This window comes from Chelonoidis abingdonii, chromosome 11 (genome assembly GCF_003597395.2).
Source record: "Chelonoidis abingdonii isolate Lonesome George chromosome 11, CheloAbing_2.0, whole genome shotgun sequence".
Classification (NCBI taxonomy): Eukaryota; Metazoa; Chordata; order Testudines; family Testudinidae; genus Chelonoidis; species Chelonoidis abingdonii.
In genome coordinates, this window is record NC_133779.1 from 58,620,853 (window position 1) to 58,638,463 (window position 17,611).

The 17,611-nt window shown below is 50.2% G+C and overlaps 1 protein-coding gene and 1 pseudogene across 4 annotated transcripts; one reads left to right on the forward strand and one right to left on the reverse strand.

The window, feature by feature from the left end:
* Nucleotides 1–1,585: 1,585 nt before the first annotated feature.
* Nucleotides 1,586–14,736, reverse strand: LOC116826899 (E3 ubiquitin-protein ligase TRIM39-like). Of its 4 annotated transcripts, none has more exons than XM_032783948.2 (7): nucleotides 14,246–14,736; nucleotides 11,442–11,537; nucleotides 10,383–10,613; nucleotides 10,068–10,090; nucleotides 8,678–8,793; nucleotides 6,987–7,046; nucleotides 1,586–3,133 (listed from the first exon to the last, which is right to left on the reverse strand). In XM_032783948.2, the coding sequence occupies exons 1-7, from the start codon at nucleotides 14,660–14,662 to the stop codon at nucleotides 2,616–2,618; spliced, it is 1,461 nt and encodes a 486-aa protein (XP_032639839.1). In that variant the 5' UTR covers nucleotides 14,663–14,736; the 3' UTR covers nucleotides 1,586–2,615. The 4 variants fall into 4 exon arrangements, with proteins under 4 accessions (XP_032639839.1, XP_032639841.1, XP_032639840.1 ...); XM_075071159.1 differs by lacking the exon at nucleotides 1,586–3,133 and adding an exon at nucleotides 5,736–6,332; XM_032783950.2 differs by lacking the exon at nucleotides 11,442–11,537.
* Nucleotides 14,737–16,316: 1,580 nt separating this feature from the next.
* LOC142047578 (interferon-inducible GTPase 5-like) lies at nucleotides 16,317–17,407 on the forward strand (annotated as a pseudogene).
* The last annotated feature ends 204 nt before the right edge of the window (nucleotides 17,408–17,611 follow it).

The following is a 17,611-nucleotide window of genomic DNA, read 5'->3' on the forward strand; positions in this document are numbered from 1 at the left end:
GAGTCCCCAGGATGGGTGGCCAGGACCTGGGCATATGAGTGCCACTGAAAATCAGCTCATGTGCCGCCTTTGGCACGCATGTCATAGGTTGTCTACCCCTGATCTAGGCTAAATTACCCATGGGCAAGTCCCTCTTGAAGAGGCCTTAGCTAAAAGCACCAAAAAGTCTCTCTTGGGTTTCTCTCGGACCCTGCTTAAAACACTGTTTTCTTTTCCTGTGTCAGCCTCTGGACTTTTTAACTTGAGGAACTTTTAATGAAAGCTGCTCACCTTGGATCCATGAACTCAAAAGATGGCCTGCTCATTACCCAGCTTTCTGTGCCGCTGCTCTGCAATGGAAAGAAAACTCAGAAACGATTTGATTGCTCGGGGGGGAAAGGAAGCTTTACCACACACAGCGTGCTTTAATACCCAGTGCCCTGAATGACTGTCCCTGCAGCTCCTGCATGGAGTACCTGGAACTCTGCATTGGCGCAGTTTCATGGGGAGTGCTTATACATCAGTGACTCACCCCTAGACATCAGCACCTCTTGCAATAGTCATTTGGCATATGGGAGAGAGAATTTAACATCATTTTTCCAACCTTTGAGTTTTGGGTAGTTAAACTATCATGTTCAGGAAGGGTAGTGACCAGCTTGGCAGTGTGTGGCGACAACCTTAGCAAAGCTTTTTCTTTAAGGACAGCACAAGCCCTAGAGAGTAGAAGAAATATATCGCCTAGTAACGCCCACACTCCCATCGTATGAACATTCAGGCTTTTTCCTAGAAGTGTTTTGGTCAGTGAGGAATCAAATGCCCTGGTTCTACTCAAGCAGGTCTCAACAAGACAATAACAGCACATCAAAATGAGACGAACACCAAGCAGAAAATAATTTTACGTTTATTGAAAATTGTTTGTTTACTATAAATGTGAGGACATTTAATAATCAGAAAAGGAACCAGGGACCCAATTTGTGCAACGTGTTATTTGTAAAGACTTTTAAATGGCTCCACTTGTGCTGAACGACTGCGTTACATGAATGACACTGTCACTTTCAACTGCATTATTAAGCTCCCGGTCCCTCTCTTCTATGTCTGTCATTTCCCGTTCCCTTCGCCTTCATTCCACCATGCCTGGGTCCCTATCTATCAGAGTCTGACCCTAGAGGCTGCTAGAGTCCTCCTTGATCATAGAGGGGAGTGAAAAACAGGCTACACAAGCCATAAGGCAAGGAAATTGCCTTTTCTATCTCAATCACGCCCTGTTCTCTGGTTTGACAGTACAAAGATGGCAGCATTTAAGGTCACAGAGACGGCACAGTAGACAGTCTGCAGGATGACAATAGTCGTCCGGGGTCATAGTGACTGGGGTGTGTGAGGCTAGAGGGAGTGAATACAACCAATTGGGGAAAAGGCCAGGCGGAAGCCCATGACTGCCTTCAAAAATGACAGCTAGGAAATTAAAAGGAAATAAACAAGGAATAAATATGCTTCATTTGCAATAAGTAAAAGTCAGGCTGAAAAGGAGCTGAGAGGGAATTTCCATAACGTCAGTAACATTTTAAAAAAGCTCCCTCTCCCCTCTCGCATTCTCTTTTCTTCTCCCTTTTCTTTCATTTGATTCGGTTTTACACACCATTTTCTCTGGCCCTTGTTTTCCATCCCGGTTTATTTCCCTGCATTCCCCTCTGTCTCCTCTGTTCCAGATCAGATCTCTCTAGCTCACGTTCCCAGTTCTCTCCCCTGAGTTTATCTTCTCACCTTTTGCTGCCCCCTGAGCTTTCCCCGTCTCACAACTGCTTTGCTTTCACTCTTCACTTTAGCCTCCCTCCACCCTTCCAGTGAGTCTTTGTTTATTCACTTTATTTTTCTTTCCTCTTCCAGAAAACCCTAGCATCCCTTTCCTTGAGGGCATGGAGGTCACATGCTTCAGTCACTGGGTCTCCTTCTCCCAGGCTCTTTGCTGGTGCGGTGCCTGCATCTTTTCCCCAAGGATCCAAACCCTAATTAATTAACCCTGGGTCCCTGCCACCTTCACAGCTATTAATTCTTTCCCCAGGCCCATCACTTCAGCCTCCTGTCTCTCCATCAGTTCTGACCTCGCTGCCCCACATCTGCTCCTCAGGGCCCATCTGCTCCTCCTGCAGATCCAGGGGTTCTTCACCCCTCCCTCTTCCCATCCCTGGGGCTGCAGGGAGGGAGAGGAGGAGTTCCCAGGTGTCCCAGAGATGAGATATCAGGGGTTGGGTAGACAGGACTCCTCCAGGCTCATTAAGATGAGTCAGGAAGCTAGATAGTTGAGAGTCCCCCAGATGCTGGGATGATGGTGGCTAGAGAAGCCTCCCCCCCCTTTTGTTTTAAATTCTCAGAGGGCTACTCCCCTGATATCTCAGTGACACAATCTGACCCAGGCTCCGCAGGACCATAGAGGACAGTGACATACAGGTGGTACAATCCATGGGGTAATGAGACTGATTTCTCTGCCTCAATCACTCCCTCATCGCTGTAGTTTGACAGTCCAGACCTGAGACCCCAGGAGCCTGCAGGAAGACTAGCGTCCTCAGGGTCATGGGGACTAGTGTGTGTGCAGCTAGAGAGGCTGATTTCAGTATTCAGTGGAATATTCCCCCTGTGTCTCAGGGGCACAGTCTGAACTGGGTTTCCAACCCCACTGAGAGCCAGGGGCGGATTCTCTCTCCATTGAAAGATGCTGGTGGGAAAGTAAAGATTGGGGTCTCGTTATCAGCATCGAAAAATGTCACCTGCCCCCATTCATAGTCCAGTGAAACCCGGATCCTCCTGGGGACCCAGCTCAGGGGCAGGGGGGTCACAGGGGAGGTGAGAGCCTGGTACTGACCCCACCAGCACTGCTCCACTGCCCAGATCCCACTCTCAGGGTTATAACTGACCCCTTCCTTCCTCTTCACAGACTCTCTGGCCACCCCCACAGCCCAGAATAATCCATCCCCCACCTCCACCTCCCAGGAGTGTCTCCCTGATGTGAATCCCTCATAGCCCAGCACACAGGGATCAGAGTCAAATCTCTCAGGATTGTCGGGCAGATCCTGCCATGTGTCTCCCCATCTCACACTTTTCCGATCCTCAGATAGGACGAGTTCGGGATGAGCCGTGTCTGGATCCAGAGTCACATTCGCTAGGGAGAGAGAGAGAGAATGAATCAGAGCATTAGAAGCAGAGCTCAGCCCTTTCCCTGCCCAGAGAGAAGAGAGGACTGGAACTGGTAGCATTAGACAAACAGCATCTCCCCAATCCACAAAGCAGCTTCAATGAGAGAGCCAAGTCCTGCCCAAAGGAAAGGTGGGATGCTGGAGAAGAGCCTTGGGGAGAGTCTCTCCCCCAGGTGGAAAGGGGAAGGAGGTGACAGTCATGAGGAGAGAGATCTCTCTACTGATCTCCCTGAATGTAATATTAGACAGATACGCCAATGTCAGTACAAACGACCAGGTCACAATTAAGGAGATTCGGGTGCTGGCCAATGAGAGTGAGTCTGGTTATTGGTGTGTGGGAGAGTTGTTTTCATGGGATTTTCAGTTAATCGAAGGAAAGTCTCCACCAGAGCTTACCCTTTGGCTGAGCGACCAGAGATTCCCCCTTCCCTGCCCTAGCTCCGATGGCAAAGAGTCTGGGGGGGAAAAGGGTCGAAGAGATTAGGGTGCATGATCTCTGAGTTGTAACGCCATCCTGGGGAGCTGCCTCTCTGGCCTGAGTGAATCATAGAAGATTAGGGTTGAAGAGACGTCAGGAGGTATCTAGTCCAACCCCCTGCTTGAAGCAGGACTAACTCCAACTACATCATCCCAGCCAGGGCTTTGTCAAGCCTGACCTTAAAAACCCCCTAAGGATGGAGATTCCACCTCCTCCCTAGGTAACCCATTCCAGTGCTTCACCACCCTCCTAGTGAAATAGTGTTTCCTAATATTTGGCCTTCCTGATTACACCCCTGCACCTCAAGCAATATTTTATACTCCTACCTAGTCATTTGTCCAAGTTTCCACTTATAAGCTTCCTTTTTGTGTTTAAGATCGCCGAAGTATTCTTTTTGCACATTGGGATGGTTTGTTCCTGCGCCCTCAATAAGGCTTCTTTAAAATACAGCCAGCTCTCCTGGACTCCTTTCCCCCTCATGTTAGCTTCCTAGGGGATCCTGCCCATCAGTTCCCTGAGGGAGTCAAAGTCTGCTTTTCTGAGGTCCAGGGTACATATTTTGCTACTCTCCATTCTTCCTTTTGTCAGGATCCTGAACTCAACCATCTCATGGTCACTTCCACCTAGGTTGCCACCTGCTTCTACTTCCCCTACAAATTCTCCCTTGTTTGTAAGCAGCAGGTCAAGAGGAGCTTGGCCCCTAGTTGGTTCCTCCAGCACTTGCACCAGGAAGTTGTCCCTTAAGACACTCCAAAAACTTCCTGGATTGTCTGTGCATTGCTGTATTGCTCTCCCAGCAGATGTCAGGGTGATTGAAGTCCTCCATGAGAACTAGGGACTGTGATCTGGAAACTTCTCTTTCCTCATCTACCTCATCCTCCTGGTCCGGTGCTCTATAGCACACTCCTACCACGACATCACCCTTGTTGCTCTCGCCTCTAAACTTAACCCCAAAACTCTCAACAGGTTTTTCTCCAGTTTCATCCTGGAGCTCTGAGCAATCATACTACTCTTTTACATACAGTGCAACTCCTCCACCTTTTCTCCCCCGCTTGTCCTTCCTGAACAGTTTATACCCATCCATGACAGTGCTTAAGTCATGTGAACTGCCCCACCAAGTTTCTGTTATTCCAATCACATCGTAGTTCCTTGACTCTGCCAGGACTTCCAATTCTTCCTGCTTGTTTCCCAGGCTTCTTGCGTTCATGTACATGCACCTAAGATAACTAGCCGATTGCCCTACTTTAACAGGACGAATCAGGAAGCATCCCCTGTTGCACCCTCCTTGCGTTTGCTCCCGGTATCCCACTTCCGGGAAGGAGAGGTAGATATGCTGGAGGATAGGGATAGGATATAGAGGGACCTAGACAAATCAGAGGGTTGGGCCAAAAGAAATCTGATGAGGTTAAACAAGGACAAGTGCAGAGTCCTGCACTTAGGACAGAAGAATCCCATGCACTGCTACAGGCTGGGAACCGAATGGCTAAGCAGCAGTTCTGCAGGAAAGGACCTGGGGATTACAGTTGATGATAAGCTGGATACTAGTCAGCAATGTGCCCTTGCTTCCAAGAAGGCTAATGGCATATTGGGCTGCATTAGTAGGAGCATTGCCAGCAGATCGAGGGAAGTGATTATTCCCCTCTATTCGACATTGATAAACCTCATCTGGAGTAGTGTGTCCAGTTTTGAGCCCCACACTACAAGAAGGATGTGGAAAAATTGCAAAGAGTCTACCTGTGAAGATGTTCTTCTCTCTGTTAGGTGGATCCCATCTCTTCCTAGCAATCCTTCCTGGAACGACATCCCATGGTCGAAGAATCCAAAGCCCTCTTTCCAATTCCATCTGCGTAACCATGCATTTACCTTCACAATTCGATGGTCCCTACCTGGGCCTTTTCCTTCTCCAGGACCGATGGACGAGAACACGACTTGCACCTCAAACGCCTTTATCCTTCTTCCCAGAGCCATGTAGTGTGCAGTGACCTGCTCAAGGTCATTCTTGGCAGTATCATTGGTGTCCACATGGAGAAGTAGGAAGGGGTAGCGGTCCAAGGGCTTGCTCAGTTTCGGCAGACACGCCATCACATCCTGAATTCTAGCTCCAGGCAAGGAGCACACTTCGAGTCTCCCGGTCTGGATGGCAGATGGATGACTCCGTCCCCCTTAGGAGGAAGTCCCCGACCGCCACCACCCATCTCCTCCTCTTGGGAGTGGTGGTTGTGGAACCCCCATCCCTAGGGCAATGCATCCCATGCCTTCTGGTCGATGGGGTCTCCTTCCCTCCAATAACTCTTCCAAATCATTCTCTGCCATAGTACCCATGCAGAGAGCCTGAAAATGGTTTCTTACCTCTATCTGCATTGGGGGTGCATTGGGTTCTCCTCCTGGACGTCACATGCTGTCAACTTTCGTTCCCGTTCTGCACTACCCTCTCTGATTCTTCAGCATGCTGCACCTGCCATACCAAACACTGGCTTCTATCCAGAAAGTCTTCTGTTTCTCTGACGCAACGCAGGTTTGATACTTGGCAGCTGAATGCATGAGGCCAAGCAGAGATGCCCAGGCAGTTCCTCCCCCTGGCTGTTGGAGCTGCTGTGGTGGTTTCAGAAACTGCTTCTCTTCCTGTTTCCTGGCTGCATCTTCCTGCTGGGGCTGATCCTCTCTCAGGATTAGAGGAAGGTCAAAACCTGAAGTTGCAGTGAGGGGAATAAGAGGAGGGAGGCGACAGATATAAACCCCAGGGGGGAAGCACACGCTGAGCCCATCCTGGCAGCTCTTCTCACTAGGCTGGGAGAAGTGAAGGGAAGGGGATATTAGAGAAGAACCTCTCAAGGCCAGAGAGTGGTGAAGAGGAGGTGGCCTTGGGAGGGGTAGCTCCTTCCCCAGCGAGACAGGTGCCAGCATCAGAGGGAGGAGTGAGCAGGTCAAAGGGGCGAGCTCAGCCTAGCCCTGCTGAAAAGAAAGACAGGATGTTGGTGAGGAGCAATGGGAGAGAGACCCTTACTCAGGGGAAAGGAGGAGAATGTGGCAACCCTCTGAACTGAATATTTCAAAGACACGTGGATGTGCCTGGGAATGGCAGGGTCAGCGTTAAGGACCTTTGTGTGTAGGTGAGAGAGTTGAGAGAGCACAGGCATGAACTCAGCACCAAGGCTGGTGCCAGGATCATTTGTTTGACAATTGCTTTGGATCGCCTCAGTATTTCATGTTTGTGTTTTTATTTTTAGGGGGAGTGTCATGGTCAGGGTTGGTTTCATTGGGAACTTCCGCTACAAGTTCATGAAAATGTTTTCATGGGATTTTCCTCTTCATTTAAAGATAATCTCCACGTGAAATCTCACCTGGTCTGTCTGATCCCAGGGATTTCCCTCTTTTTACCTCCAGTTCAGAGCGCAGCATGTCTGGAGCGGGAAAGGATAAAAGAGATGAGATTTCATGCTGTTCTATTCATAGTGACATCCCCATTCTTAACTGACATAACTATCTTTTAATTACACGAGAGAAAAATCTGGAGAGGCTGAGACACTCCCAGATCTTTAATAAAAGCTTATCTGAAACATTCTATTTTCTCTTTCATTCAGGCATATCACATGTCCATTAAGCCTCAAAAACACCCAAGAATATATTATGCGGAAGACAGATTTCCTGGTCCCTCATCCTCCAGACGGATTGTCTCATTCTCCTTTTGCCTGTTGTCATAACCTAGGCCCAGATTCTGCAAAGAGTTTAGCATGACAAAACAAGGAGCAATAGTCTCAGGTTGCAGTGGAGGAGGTCTAGTTTGGATATTATAAACACTATTTCACTCAGAGGGTGGTGAAGCACTGGACTGGGTTACCTAGGGAGGTGGTGGAATCTCCGTCCTTAGAGGTTTTTAAGGTCAGGCTTGACAAAGCCCTGGCTGGGATGGTTTAGTTGGGGGTTGGTCCTGTTTTGAGCAGGGGATTGGACTAGATACCTCCTGAGGTCCCTTCCAACCCTGAGATTCTATGATTCTGTGAATGCAACTTTATGCTCTTAGGCTCATTGGACATTAATAAGATTTTGCAGGCTTAGGGCCCTGAATTACAAGCTCTTTGGGTCGATTTACTCAGTATCTGTACAGAGCTCGGCACAGTCGGGCCCTCGTCCTCCTTCAATGTAAAAATGAATAATAACAATGATATTATTTTATAGCCGTGGAAACCGAGGCAGGGAGAGGGTCGGCTCAATGGCCTGATTCACACATGTTGGTAAAGTGATGGGGGACGCAGCTTGTGGTTCCCCTGTTCAGTGGCTGCGGGGGCTGGTGCAGACTTTGGCACAGGCTAGGGAAGGCTTGTGGTCCAGCCCAAATGGCATCTCTGTTTCTGTGGCTGCTGTGTGGCATTGCCGGGGGGCAGACTATCAGAGGCACAGCTTTCCCCTGGCCATACCCCACTATCCCTGCTCCACCCTGCCCTCAGCAACCCCACTCTACTGCCACCCTCCCAGCAAGGAACCCTCCTGGAGCCTGGAGCTGCTCTGGGTGAGGCACAAGAGGCTCCTGTCCTGGAGTGATTCACCCGGTTTTACAGCTTTCCTGTGTCTCCTTTGGCCCACACAAGCTGCCATACGGCACCAGAGCACAAGGATGGCCTGGGTCCACATTTCAAAAGTGGCCTTTAATTTAGGGTCTAAGTTTTGGATGCCAACCTTTCAACACTTGGGGCCTGGTTCTCAGTGGTGTTGGGCACCTGAAGGCCCTACTGACTCTTGCTGCAGCTGTGGATGATAAACAGTTCTGGAGCACATGCCCTGCAGCCCTGTAGCTGGGAGAAACTGAGGCACCCCAGATTTTGCTATATTTTCATCTGAATGATTTTACCAAAGCTCACCGAGTGAACCAAAATGAGACATCCTGTTACCTGGCTCCCCACTGCATAAGTTCAGTTTCTCTACTTTCTGTTTTTTATTAACTAGATACATACTGTAATAACGAACCAACTGGCTAACTCCACCCACAGTCCCAGAGACACACTCCGATTTCTCCTCCTGGATTCCTTCTTGGTACCTTTGAACTTCTTCATAGTCTCCGGTAGAGCAAAATTTTTCTGGGAGAAATCGCTGAATCTCTTTTCCAGCTCAGCAGAAAGCTCCACCGGCTGCTGGAACTTCCCCATCTCACACCTGGAAAGAGAATTTCACATTATTCTATTTCATTTACGTATTTGTTATCATTCCTTTCGAGTTGAAGTTGCTGCTCCAAAGGACCTGGAGTTAGAGTTCCTCTGCTTCTCCCAGTGTCAGAGCAGGGGCAGCACAGGCCACGGCAGTGCAGCCTTCCTCCAAGGGCCCCATTAATATTCTTCAACTCTGGCCTGCAGAGAGCAGATCTGAGGATAAAAGAGGAATCGAGTCTCCAGGGCCAATTCTCTCCTTGGCCTCCATGCACTAACACTGGGATGTTCCCATATTTCTTGCACTGAGTGTGATGGGATCTTTCTTCCAGGCTGTAGACCGAGACCTCAGCTCCAGGGAAATCAGCTCATTCCACACAGAACTCCAAATGGTCCCCGGGTGTGAAAGAATCTTGATTCCTGCTGACCAGGGCACGATTGTACCCTGTGCCCTAGAGGTGAAAGGCCCAAATTCCACCCTCAGAATCATGAGGTAGCCCATCCCCAGGGATGGAACATATCTAGGAAATCCTTTAGGTCAGTCTTTCCCACTGGCTAGCTAATTCCAGAGTCTCATATAGAAGGGTAGAACCTCAGGATTAAGTTCATTGCAGAGACTTGTATCCAGAATGTGACCCTGCCACACACGTTTTGCTGGAGAGCCTTGGGGAGATGTGGTGTTAACAGGGCTGGTGCAACCATTTAGGCAACCTAGGCGGTCGCCTAGGACACTGGGATTTGGGGGGCGCATTTTCTTTGACAGCGACCGCGGCGGCCAGATCTTCAGCTGCCCTGGTCACCACCGGCATTTAGGCAGAGGGATCTGGGGCAGGGGAGCGCGGGGAGGGCCGCCTGCAGCAAGTAAAAGGGGGTGCAGCACGCAGGGGAACTCCTCTCCCCAGCTCACTGCTGCCCCGCCTCCTCCCCGAGCACACCATGGCTGCTTCACTTCTCCTGCCTCCTAGGCCTGCAGCACCTGAGCTAATTGGCACTGTAAGCCTGGGAGGCAGGAGAAGTGAAGCAGCGACAGCGTGCTTGGGGAGGAGGCAGAGCAGAGGTGAGCTGGGGTGGGGGGGTGCTTGAGGGTGAATGGTGCGGAGCTGCCATGGGGGGGACCTCAGGGGGAGCTGCGGGGGGGGGGCGCCAGGGCTGGGGCTCGGGGATGGGGGAAGGTGCAAAGTGGAAGTTTCGCCTAGGGCAGGAAACATCCTTGCACCGGCCCTGGGTGTTAACATGGTCTCCCAGCACTGTGAAGCACCGGGGGAGTCAGCGAGAGCCACATACCTGCTCAAGGTGCGTCTGATATCCTAAAGGGAAAAGAGAGAAAACAATCTCAGTCCCTCATGCCGCACCCTGGGATACTCAGGAAAGGGATTTTGCAGCTATGGGGAAAAGAGGCACTGCCCTGGCCCCAGGGCCTTGCTTTGGCTGATTTACATAAATGAATCTGTAACTCTTCCAAGAGCAACAATAATTGCCACTTCATGAATGTGCACACTGAGTGACACCGTGATCCCTGACTGCTGGACACCAGCGCCCGTGGTTCAGGAGTTGTCCTGTCCTGGGTTGGGCTTGGGGATAGTTTTAACTCAGTCTCACCGGCAGGAATTCGCTCGCTGGCTTCTGACACGTCCCCTCCATCTCACTGATCAGGTCACTGAGACAGGAAATCCCCTCAGAGAGTTTTGTGACATTTTCATTCTGTATCTTCACAATCTCCTTTTCCAGGTTTGCCAGCTGGGCCAGCAGACATTGCTCTTGTTCCTCCAGGAACTTCCTCAGTTGCTGAAATTCAGACACAATCTTCTGCCTCTCGGTTTGTGTCTGTATCTGTGTTTTTAAAAAAGAGAAGGGACATAGAGAGAGTCCAGGGTCCGTTCACAGTGTGCTGAGAGTACAGGAGAGAGGATTTCTTTGCAAACTCTACACACGATTACCACTATAGTTACTGAGGAGAGGATTTTCTAAACCTTCCCATTCGTTCCTAATATCTCTTAATGGGACATTTCCATGTCTGACATCAGTGGCGCTGGAACAATTTCTAGCGTGGGGGTGCTGAGTTGTGCCCCCCCCAACCCCCATCCACACCCCTCACTGCCCCAGGCTGGGGACACAGCTGGGGGCAGCTGTGGAGCCCTGGGCATAGGGCCGGCGGCCAGGATCCTGGTGTGGGGCACAAAGCCTGGGAGTGGTGCACCACCCCCTGCACCCCTACTTCCTGCACCTAGGTCTGACATGGGTGGGACAATGTGTTATCAGAGGCCTACGTCAATCCTGATCCAGAGCAGCAGGAGCAGGACTCAGCACCACAATAACAGAGATGGCAGGGGAGAAAAAAGAATTAAACAATTGACCAATACAAGTAATGCCTGCAGGCAGCAGAGAGATGGCCTGGGGTCTAGTCAGTTCAGCTGAGGGGAGATTTATGAAAGCCACAAGGGCTAGAAATTAGCTCATTAACTGTAACAGGAGCTTAGAGTCCTGATCCTGGGAAAGGACTTCTCAGTCCCCGTGTGTGCACGTGTGAGTGCACACACATGAATCTAACACAGCAATCCAGGGACATGGAGCAACATTCCCCATGGCCACAGAGGAATATGCCTAACAAACACCCCTCCCATTTTAAGTCCCTGCGGGTTAATAACAATGGGTACCTACCAGGTACTCCTGGCTTTTCCCCTCTCCAGTCACTTTAAATCCCAGCAGCTTCTCTCGCTCTTCCCTCAGAGTCTCCAAATGGGCCTGAATCTTTTCCTGGAGAAACAGAAATAATTGGGTTGGTTACATTCTGAGGGTTGAGAGCGTTTATGTAGTGGATGTTTTTCCACCAAAACTCTGTAGGTGACTCGGTTTATGACATCAGAGACACCAAGGAAATGAATTCTCATTCATGGAGATGGAGAGTGTTTTATAATCGGGCAGTTTAGAATTATTTGTCCTCATTCTCCTCTGAGTTAAACTAGTGGAGAAAGCTGGAGTCAGAGGGTGGTGAATCAAAAAATTGAATTTTTTTTACATGGTTTAATTGACAAAGTGCGATACAAACCCTTGAAGCCACCAGGGTTAGAAATATGGTCTGGGATGCTCAAAGGAGCCCAACTCCCACTGAATTTCAGCCCTGAACCTCTGGGAATTGGGCTTGTTGGACAGAACTGGCCTAAGCACTAGGGCAAAGGCTATTGGCCATGGTGATTTGTGTTATGAAAAGTTGCTTTATGCTGTCCCAAATCCTTTCATTTGCAATGGCCTCTGGGTACTGGGTCGCTACCCCACAGTTCCCAATGAAGCAACCAGAAGCAGTGGATTCTGGGGAATTTCAAAAGGCTGCGTTGTGGGGCTAATAGAACCACTTTGGCGAGTCCTTACCCCATACACAATACAACAGTTCAGGCTGACACAGGTCAGCTCCACACAGGGGTTAGTTTTGGTGCACACAGGTCTAATCCCAGGAGTATTTGACATGGACCGTTGCTATCTGGAGCCCTTCTCTGTGTGAATGCCAGTGACTTGGGGGCCGCACAATGTTTAGCCCTGTGATCTCCTCTAGTGCGGCCGGCATCTGAGTGTAATCGCTCATGGGGCAACATGGGAACATAGAATTCTGGTGCTGCTGGGGAGGCAGCATGGCCTTGTGATTAGCAGGGGTGGCTCCAGGTTTTCTGCTGCCTCAAGCAGTGGAAAAAAGGAAAAAAGGAAAAAAAAAAAAAAGCCCATCGGCGGCACTTCAGCAGCAGCTCAATTGCGCCGCTCCATTCTTCGGCAGCACTTTGGCAGCGTGTCCTTCCCTCCCTCTCTTCCTCTTCGGCGGCAGCTCAAAGAGGAAGAGAGAGACTGAGGGACCTGCTGCCGAATTCCCGCCAAAGACCTGGATGTGCCGCCCCAATAATGGACGGACCTGCCGCCCCTTTGTATTGGCCTCCCCAAGCACCTGCTTCCTTTGCTGGTGCCTGGAGCCGGCCCTGGTGATTAGGGCCTGAGGAAAGCTGGGTTCGGTTCACAGCTCTGCTGGTGACCCTGGGCAAGTCCCTGCCTCTGTTTCCCCTCCCATTCTTTGTCTGTCTTTTCTGGTTAGGCTTTAAACTGCTCAGGGCAGGGACTGTCCCTCGCTCTGCTTTGTGCAGGGCCCAGCGCAATCAATGTCCGGTCTTGTCTGGGCTGTGTAGGGGCTGCTGGGATGCAAAGAACAGCAATAATACAGACTACGATACAAATCAGTTATAAAAACAGCAGCTTGTAACCTCCCCTGCTCCGATCTGAGGACAACATGCTGCCGGAGACTGGCCTGCTGTCGTAAGCCTAACTCCCAAATCTGGACCTTAGCGTCCAGAAATCTGGGTGCCTAGCATGAACCCCTCTAAGCTTAATTACCAGCTTAGCTTTGATTTCGCTGCCACCATTTAAAAATTCCAGGGTTTTGGCTCCCTCTGGTCTCCCCAAAACCTTCCCTGGAGAGACCCCAAGACTCAGAGACTCTGAGTCTCACAACAAAGGGAAATAACCCACTTTCCTTTCCCCTCTCTCTTCCACCCAGACTCTCCTCTTTGGGCTAACCTGAGAGTACTGATGCAATCTTTTTACATTACAATACCAATAAGCATGTTTTCTCTATTTCCCAAAGAGACAAACCCCAAATACAAGGAAACAGAAATGATTCTATTTCTTCCCCCTCCCACCAATTCCCTGGTGCTACAGAGCTTACCCTCCGTAGATCTAACACAAAGAGAATTCCCCTCCCCTTTGTTTCTTAGCCTACCCAGAGAGAAAAACTTAAACAAGTTTTAAAAAGAAAGCTTTATATTAAAAAAAGAAAGAAAAAAGACATTAAAATATTTTCTGTATCAAAATGACAATACAGGGCTATTGCTTATAAAAAATATGAATAAACAGTCTAATTCAAAAAGATATTTAATTTGAAACATTTCAGCAAGCTACACACATGTAAATACAACCAAAACAACATAATAGCCTATATTGTTTTTTTACCTGTACTTACAATTTAAAAACAAAAAATTAGAAGATAGAAAGAACCTTCTCATAGCCGAGACACTGACAAAAGACGTAGACCCCAAAAATTCCCTCCCTGACTTTGAAAAATCCAGTTTCCTGATTGGTCCTCTGGTCAGGTGTTTGGTTCCCTTTGTTAACCCTTTACAGGTAAAAGAAACATTAACCCTTAGCTATCTATTTATGACACCTGCAGCTCCTGTGGCTTAAACCTCTCGGATCCTTTCATCGGTGTATTTGAGGAGAAAGTTACCTTATTTCCCCAGTGGGAAGTGGTATGGAAATAGTGTCAAAGAAAGGTCACCCACATCCAGCCTCCTGGCTTTACAGAGTATAATGGTGTAGTTACAGCAAAGGCTGCCAGGGAGAGAAATTGAGTCTGACATGTAAATTGGGTTGAAATTACCCTGTCATTAAAATTCAGTTAGAATGAATTAGATTGGCCAGTGATTCCCTACCTTGTACTCCTGGGCTGCCTCCTCGATGGGAACCACTGTGTGAGCTCTGTGAGCCCGGGATCTGTCACACACCACGCAGATTGGGTCTTGGTCCTCTTCACAGAACAGTTTGAGAGGCTCCCGGTGATCCTCACACACTCTCTCCCCTCCTGCAACCTTCATCACCTGTAGACTCAGCCGTTTGGCTAGTTCTAGGACATTTGCCAAGGGTCGGTTCGGCCTCAGGTTTCTCTGCTCAGCAGTTTCTCTGCACTGAGGACAGGAGAAGCTTGTATCCAGACCCTCCCAGCACTGGCTGATGCAGACATGGCAGAAACTGTGCCCACAGTCTATAACCACTGGGTCTTTAAAATACTCCCCGCAGATAGGACAGCTAGCTTCACCCTGGAGACGATCCACGGGGTTCTCTGCGGCCATGGCTCCCTCTGGCCTCTGTTACTGGGTTAGTTTCACTTTCCTGCGCTCAGGAATCCACCCTGCCTGCAGCATAACTGGGCGTCTCCCTGCTCAGAACTGACTCACGCTGTTTGCTGACACTGTTTGCTGAGCTGGAACACGTCCACTGGTAACAACTGCCCTATGGTCCAGATGGATCCCTCCTGCTTCCATCAGGATTCGGGCTGATCCATCCCTTCCAATGCACAGACTCTCTGGCCACCTTCACAGACCAGTATTCCCCACCCCTCCCCGACCCCCAGGAAAGTCTCCCCAAGGTGAATTCTGCACAGCCCAGCACCCAGGGACCAAATCTCTCAGGACATGCAGGATCAAATCCCCAGAGCGCCTTTCAGTACACAATATCTGGGGGTGGGGATGGGTCTAGTCCCATTGACGTTAATCACTCAAAGGCGCTATGGGGATTTGAACTGTGGAAGGTTCCTCCCATTTCCGGACTCTGTCAGCTCATTGTCGTGCCAGTTCTGTGACTTCACCGGAGCCTGGCCGAGCCCATAGCCTGAACCCAGCTCTTTTCCCTCCCTCAGTCCCATCTGCCCATCTGTTGGTCTCCTGCTTTGCTGACTTTGCAAACAATTTGTGTGACAGGCTGAGCTGGACTTTTGTCAACATAAGAACGGCCAGACTGGGTCAGACCAAAGGTCCATCTAGCCCAGTGTCCTGTCTGCTGACAGTGGCCAGTGCCAGGTGCCCCAGATGGAATGAACAGAACGGATAATCATCAAGTGGTCCATCCCCTGTCGCACATCCCCAGCTTCTGGCAAACAGGCTAAGGACACCATCTCTGCCCATCCTGGCTAATAGCCATTGATGGAATAAGGGAGATCATTAAAATGAAAGCCCCATTCATGCTGTTGCCCCTTTAGGCCAAGTGGTTCAGCAGGACTTGCAGGGCTGTTTGCACTGGAAGGAGAAATCTAAGATACCAGACAGGTCTGGGCTTGGTGTGATCTTGTCTAGTTACACAGAGCACACACACTGTCCTGATTTGCTGAACGCAGCAGAAACAAACAGCCGCAGGAAGTTTCCTTGCTCTGAAATCCCCACGCCTGCCCCTCCAGCGGGCTCTGTGCCCATGAAGCTCTGTCTCTCGGCTTCTTCCAAGAAATGGTCTGCACTAGTTAGGTTGACCTAATTACATCCTGTGGGATGTAATCAAGCCGACCAGTGCCCCAGTGTAGACATGGCCGGGTCGAGAGAAGAAGTAACGAGCCTGAGACTGGGGGATTCCCCTCATGCACACAGGGTCACAGGAAGGGAGGGAAGAAGCCAGTGGCATTTTCAAGACCCTTATTGTGACCCAGTCCCCCCCGCCACACACACACCCTGTCTCTCTCTCCTGGAAGGTCTAGATCAGAGGTGGTGTAGAGAGCAGCAGGCTTGAGGGGTCTGGGGTTATTGCTCTCTTCCCTGTGGACTCACTGAGATCTTCAAGGTGGGAGAAGCCCCAGCAGGCTGACTGGGAGCTATGAACCATTCTAAGCACTTCATGGGAATCTTCTTCTTTCTCTAAGGAAATTCTTTGGCTTCCTGTTGAGAAAATACAAACCCTTTTGTGGGATTTTACATGTCACACGTGGTCTGGGCCTTTCTGTTCCCAGAAAAGCAGAGGGGTGTCTCTCCTGGCATTACTATAGGGGCAGAGTTAAGGTTATGTGGTTATGGTGAGGGGAAAGTGTCACCTTAACTCTGCCTCTCCCTTTTCCTGCCCAAACTCCCACTGGACCTTCACATGTGAGCTGACGTCTATCTTCTGTTTAAACTAACCGTACATGGAATTTCTCATTGCTTCTTCTCAGGCAGGCTGAGCAGTGCACTGGAGTTGCTACAGCAGGAGCAGATGCTAAAGAGCCTCCCAAGATACCTGAAGAGCATATGGAAGCACTGAAGGCTGCTGTTGGGAAAGGAAACCTCACCAAAGCAGCTGCTAAAGCGAAAGAGGCTCTGGAGAGGGTTGATAAAAACACTCTCAACATCGCTGTCATGGGGGAGTCAGGCTCTGGAAAATTGTCCTTTGCCAACGCCATCCGGGGCTGGGGGGATACAGATGATGGTGCTGCTGAGATAGGACTTACTGAAAAGATAATGAAGCCCGCTCCTTACCGACACCCTGAATATCCAAATTTTATAGTCTGGGATCTGCCAGGGACCGAGATGGCAAATTTTAAATCAGACACGTACTTCAAGCAGGTGAAGTTCAGCCGCTACGACTTTTTCATCATCCTCTCCAGCCCCCACTTGACATACTACGACATTAGCCTCGCCCAGGAGATCCAGGGACAGGGGAAGAAGTTTTATGTTGTACGCTCCAAGGTGGATCAGGATTTGACAAATGAAAACTGACGCTATGATGCGGAGGGAAAACTGAAGCAGAGCAATGCTTCCATGAAAAGGCGACATCAGTACAGTGAGAGTGCAATCCTCAATGCCACCAGAGAGAACTGCATCGAAGGGCTGAAAACAGGAGGGGTGGCCCCCCCACGGGTTTTTCTTGTACTGAGATCAGGGCCGGTGCAACCATTTAGGCAAACTAGGCGGCTGCCTAGGGCGCCTAGTGGTTGGGGGCACCTAAAAACCCCTTCAGGCGAGGAGGTGGAGGTGAGCTGGGGGGGCACATGGAGAGACTTGCCCGCAATAACGAGGGGGGGGTGCACAGGGGAACCGCTCCCTGCCCCAGCTCACCCTCCACTCTGCCTCCTCCACTGAGCACACAGCCCAGCAATCAGTCTCCTCCAATCAGCGCCGCAAGCCTGGGTGGGGAGGAGAATTAGAGCAGCGCCGGCGTGCTCAGCGGAGGAGGCAGAGCCGAAGTGAGCTGGGGTGGGCTACCCAGGCAGGGTTAGCTTCTGCAGGAGGTCTCCTCAGGCAGGGTTAGCTGCCTGGGGACGGAAGGGGAGAAGTCTCCCCAGG

Coding starts and splice junctions, on each gene's coding strand:
- LOC116826899 (XM_032783948.2), bottom strand. CDS start 14,662: ATGGCCGCAGAGAACCCCGTGGATCGTCTCCAGGGTGAAGCTAGCTGT. Junction 10,091..10,382: donor CAGCGAGCGAATTCCTGCCG/GTGAGACTGAGT, acceptor TTTTCCCTTTAG/GATATCAGACGCACCTTGAG. Junction 3,134..6,986: donor CCTGGGATCAGACAGACCAG/GTGAGATTTCAC, acceptor CTCTCTCCCTAG/CGAATGTGACTCTGGATCCA.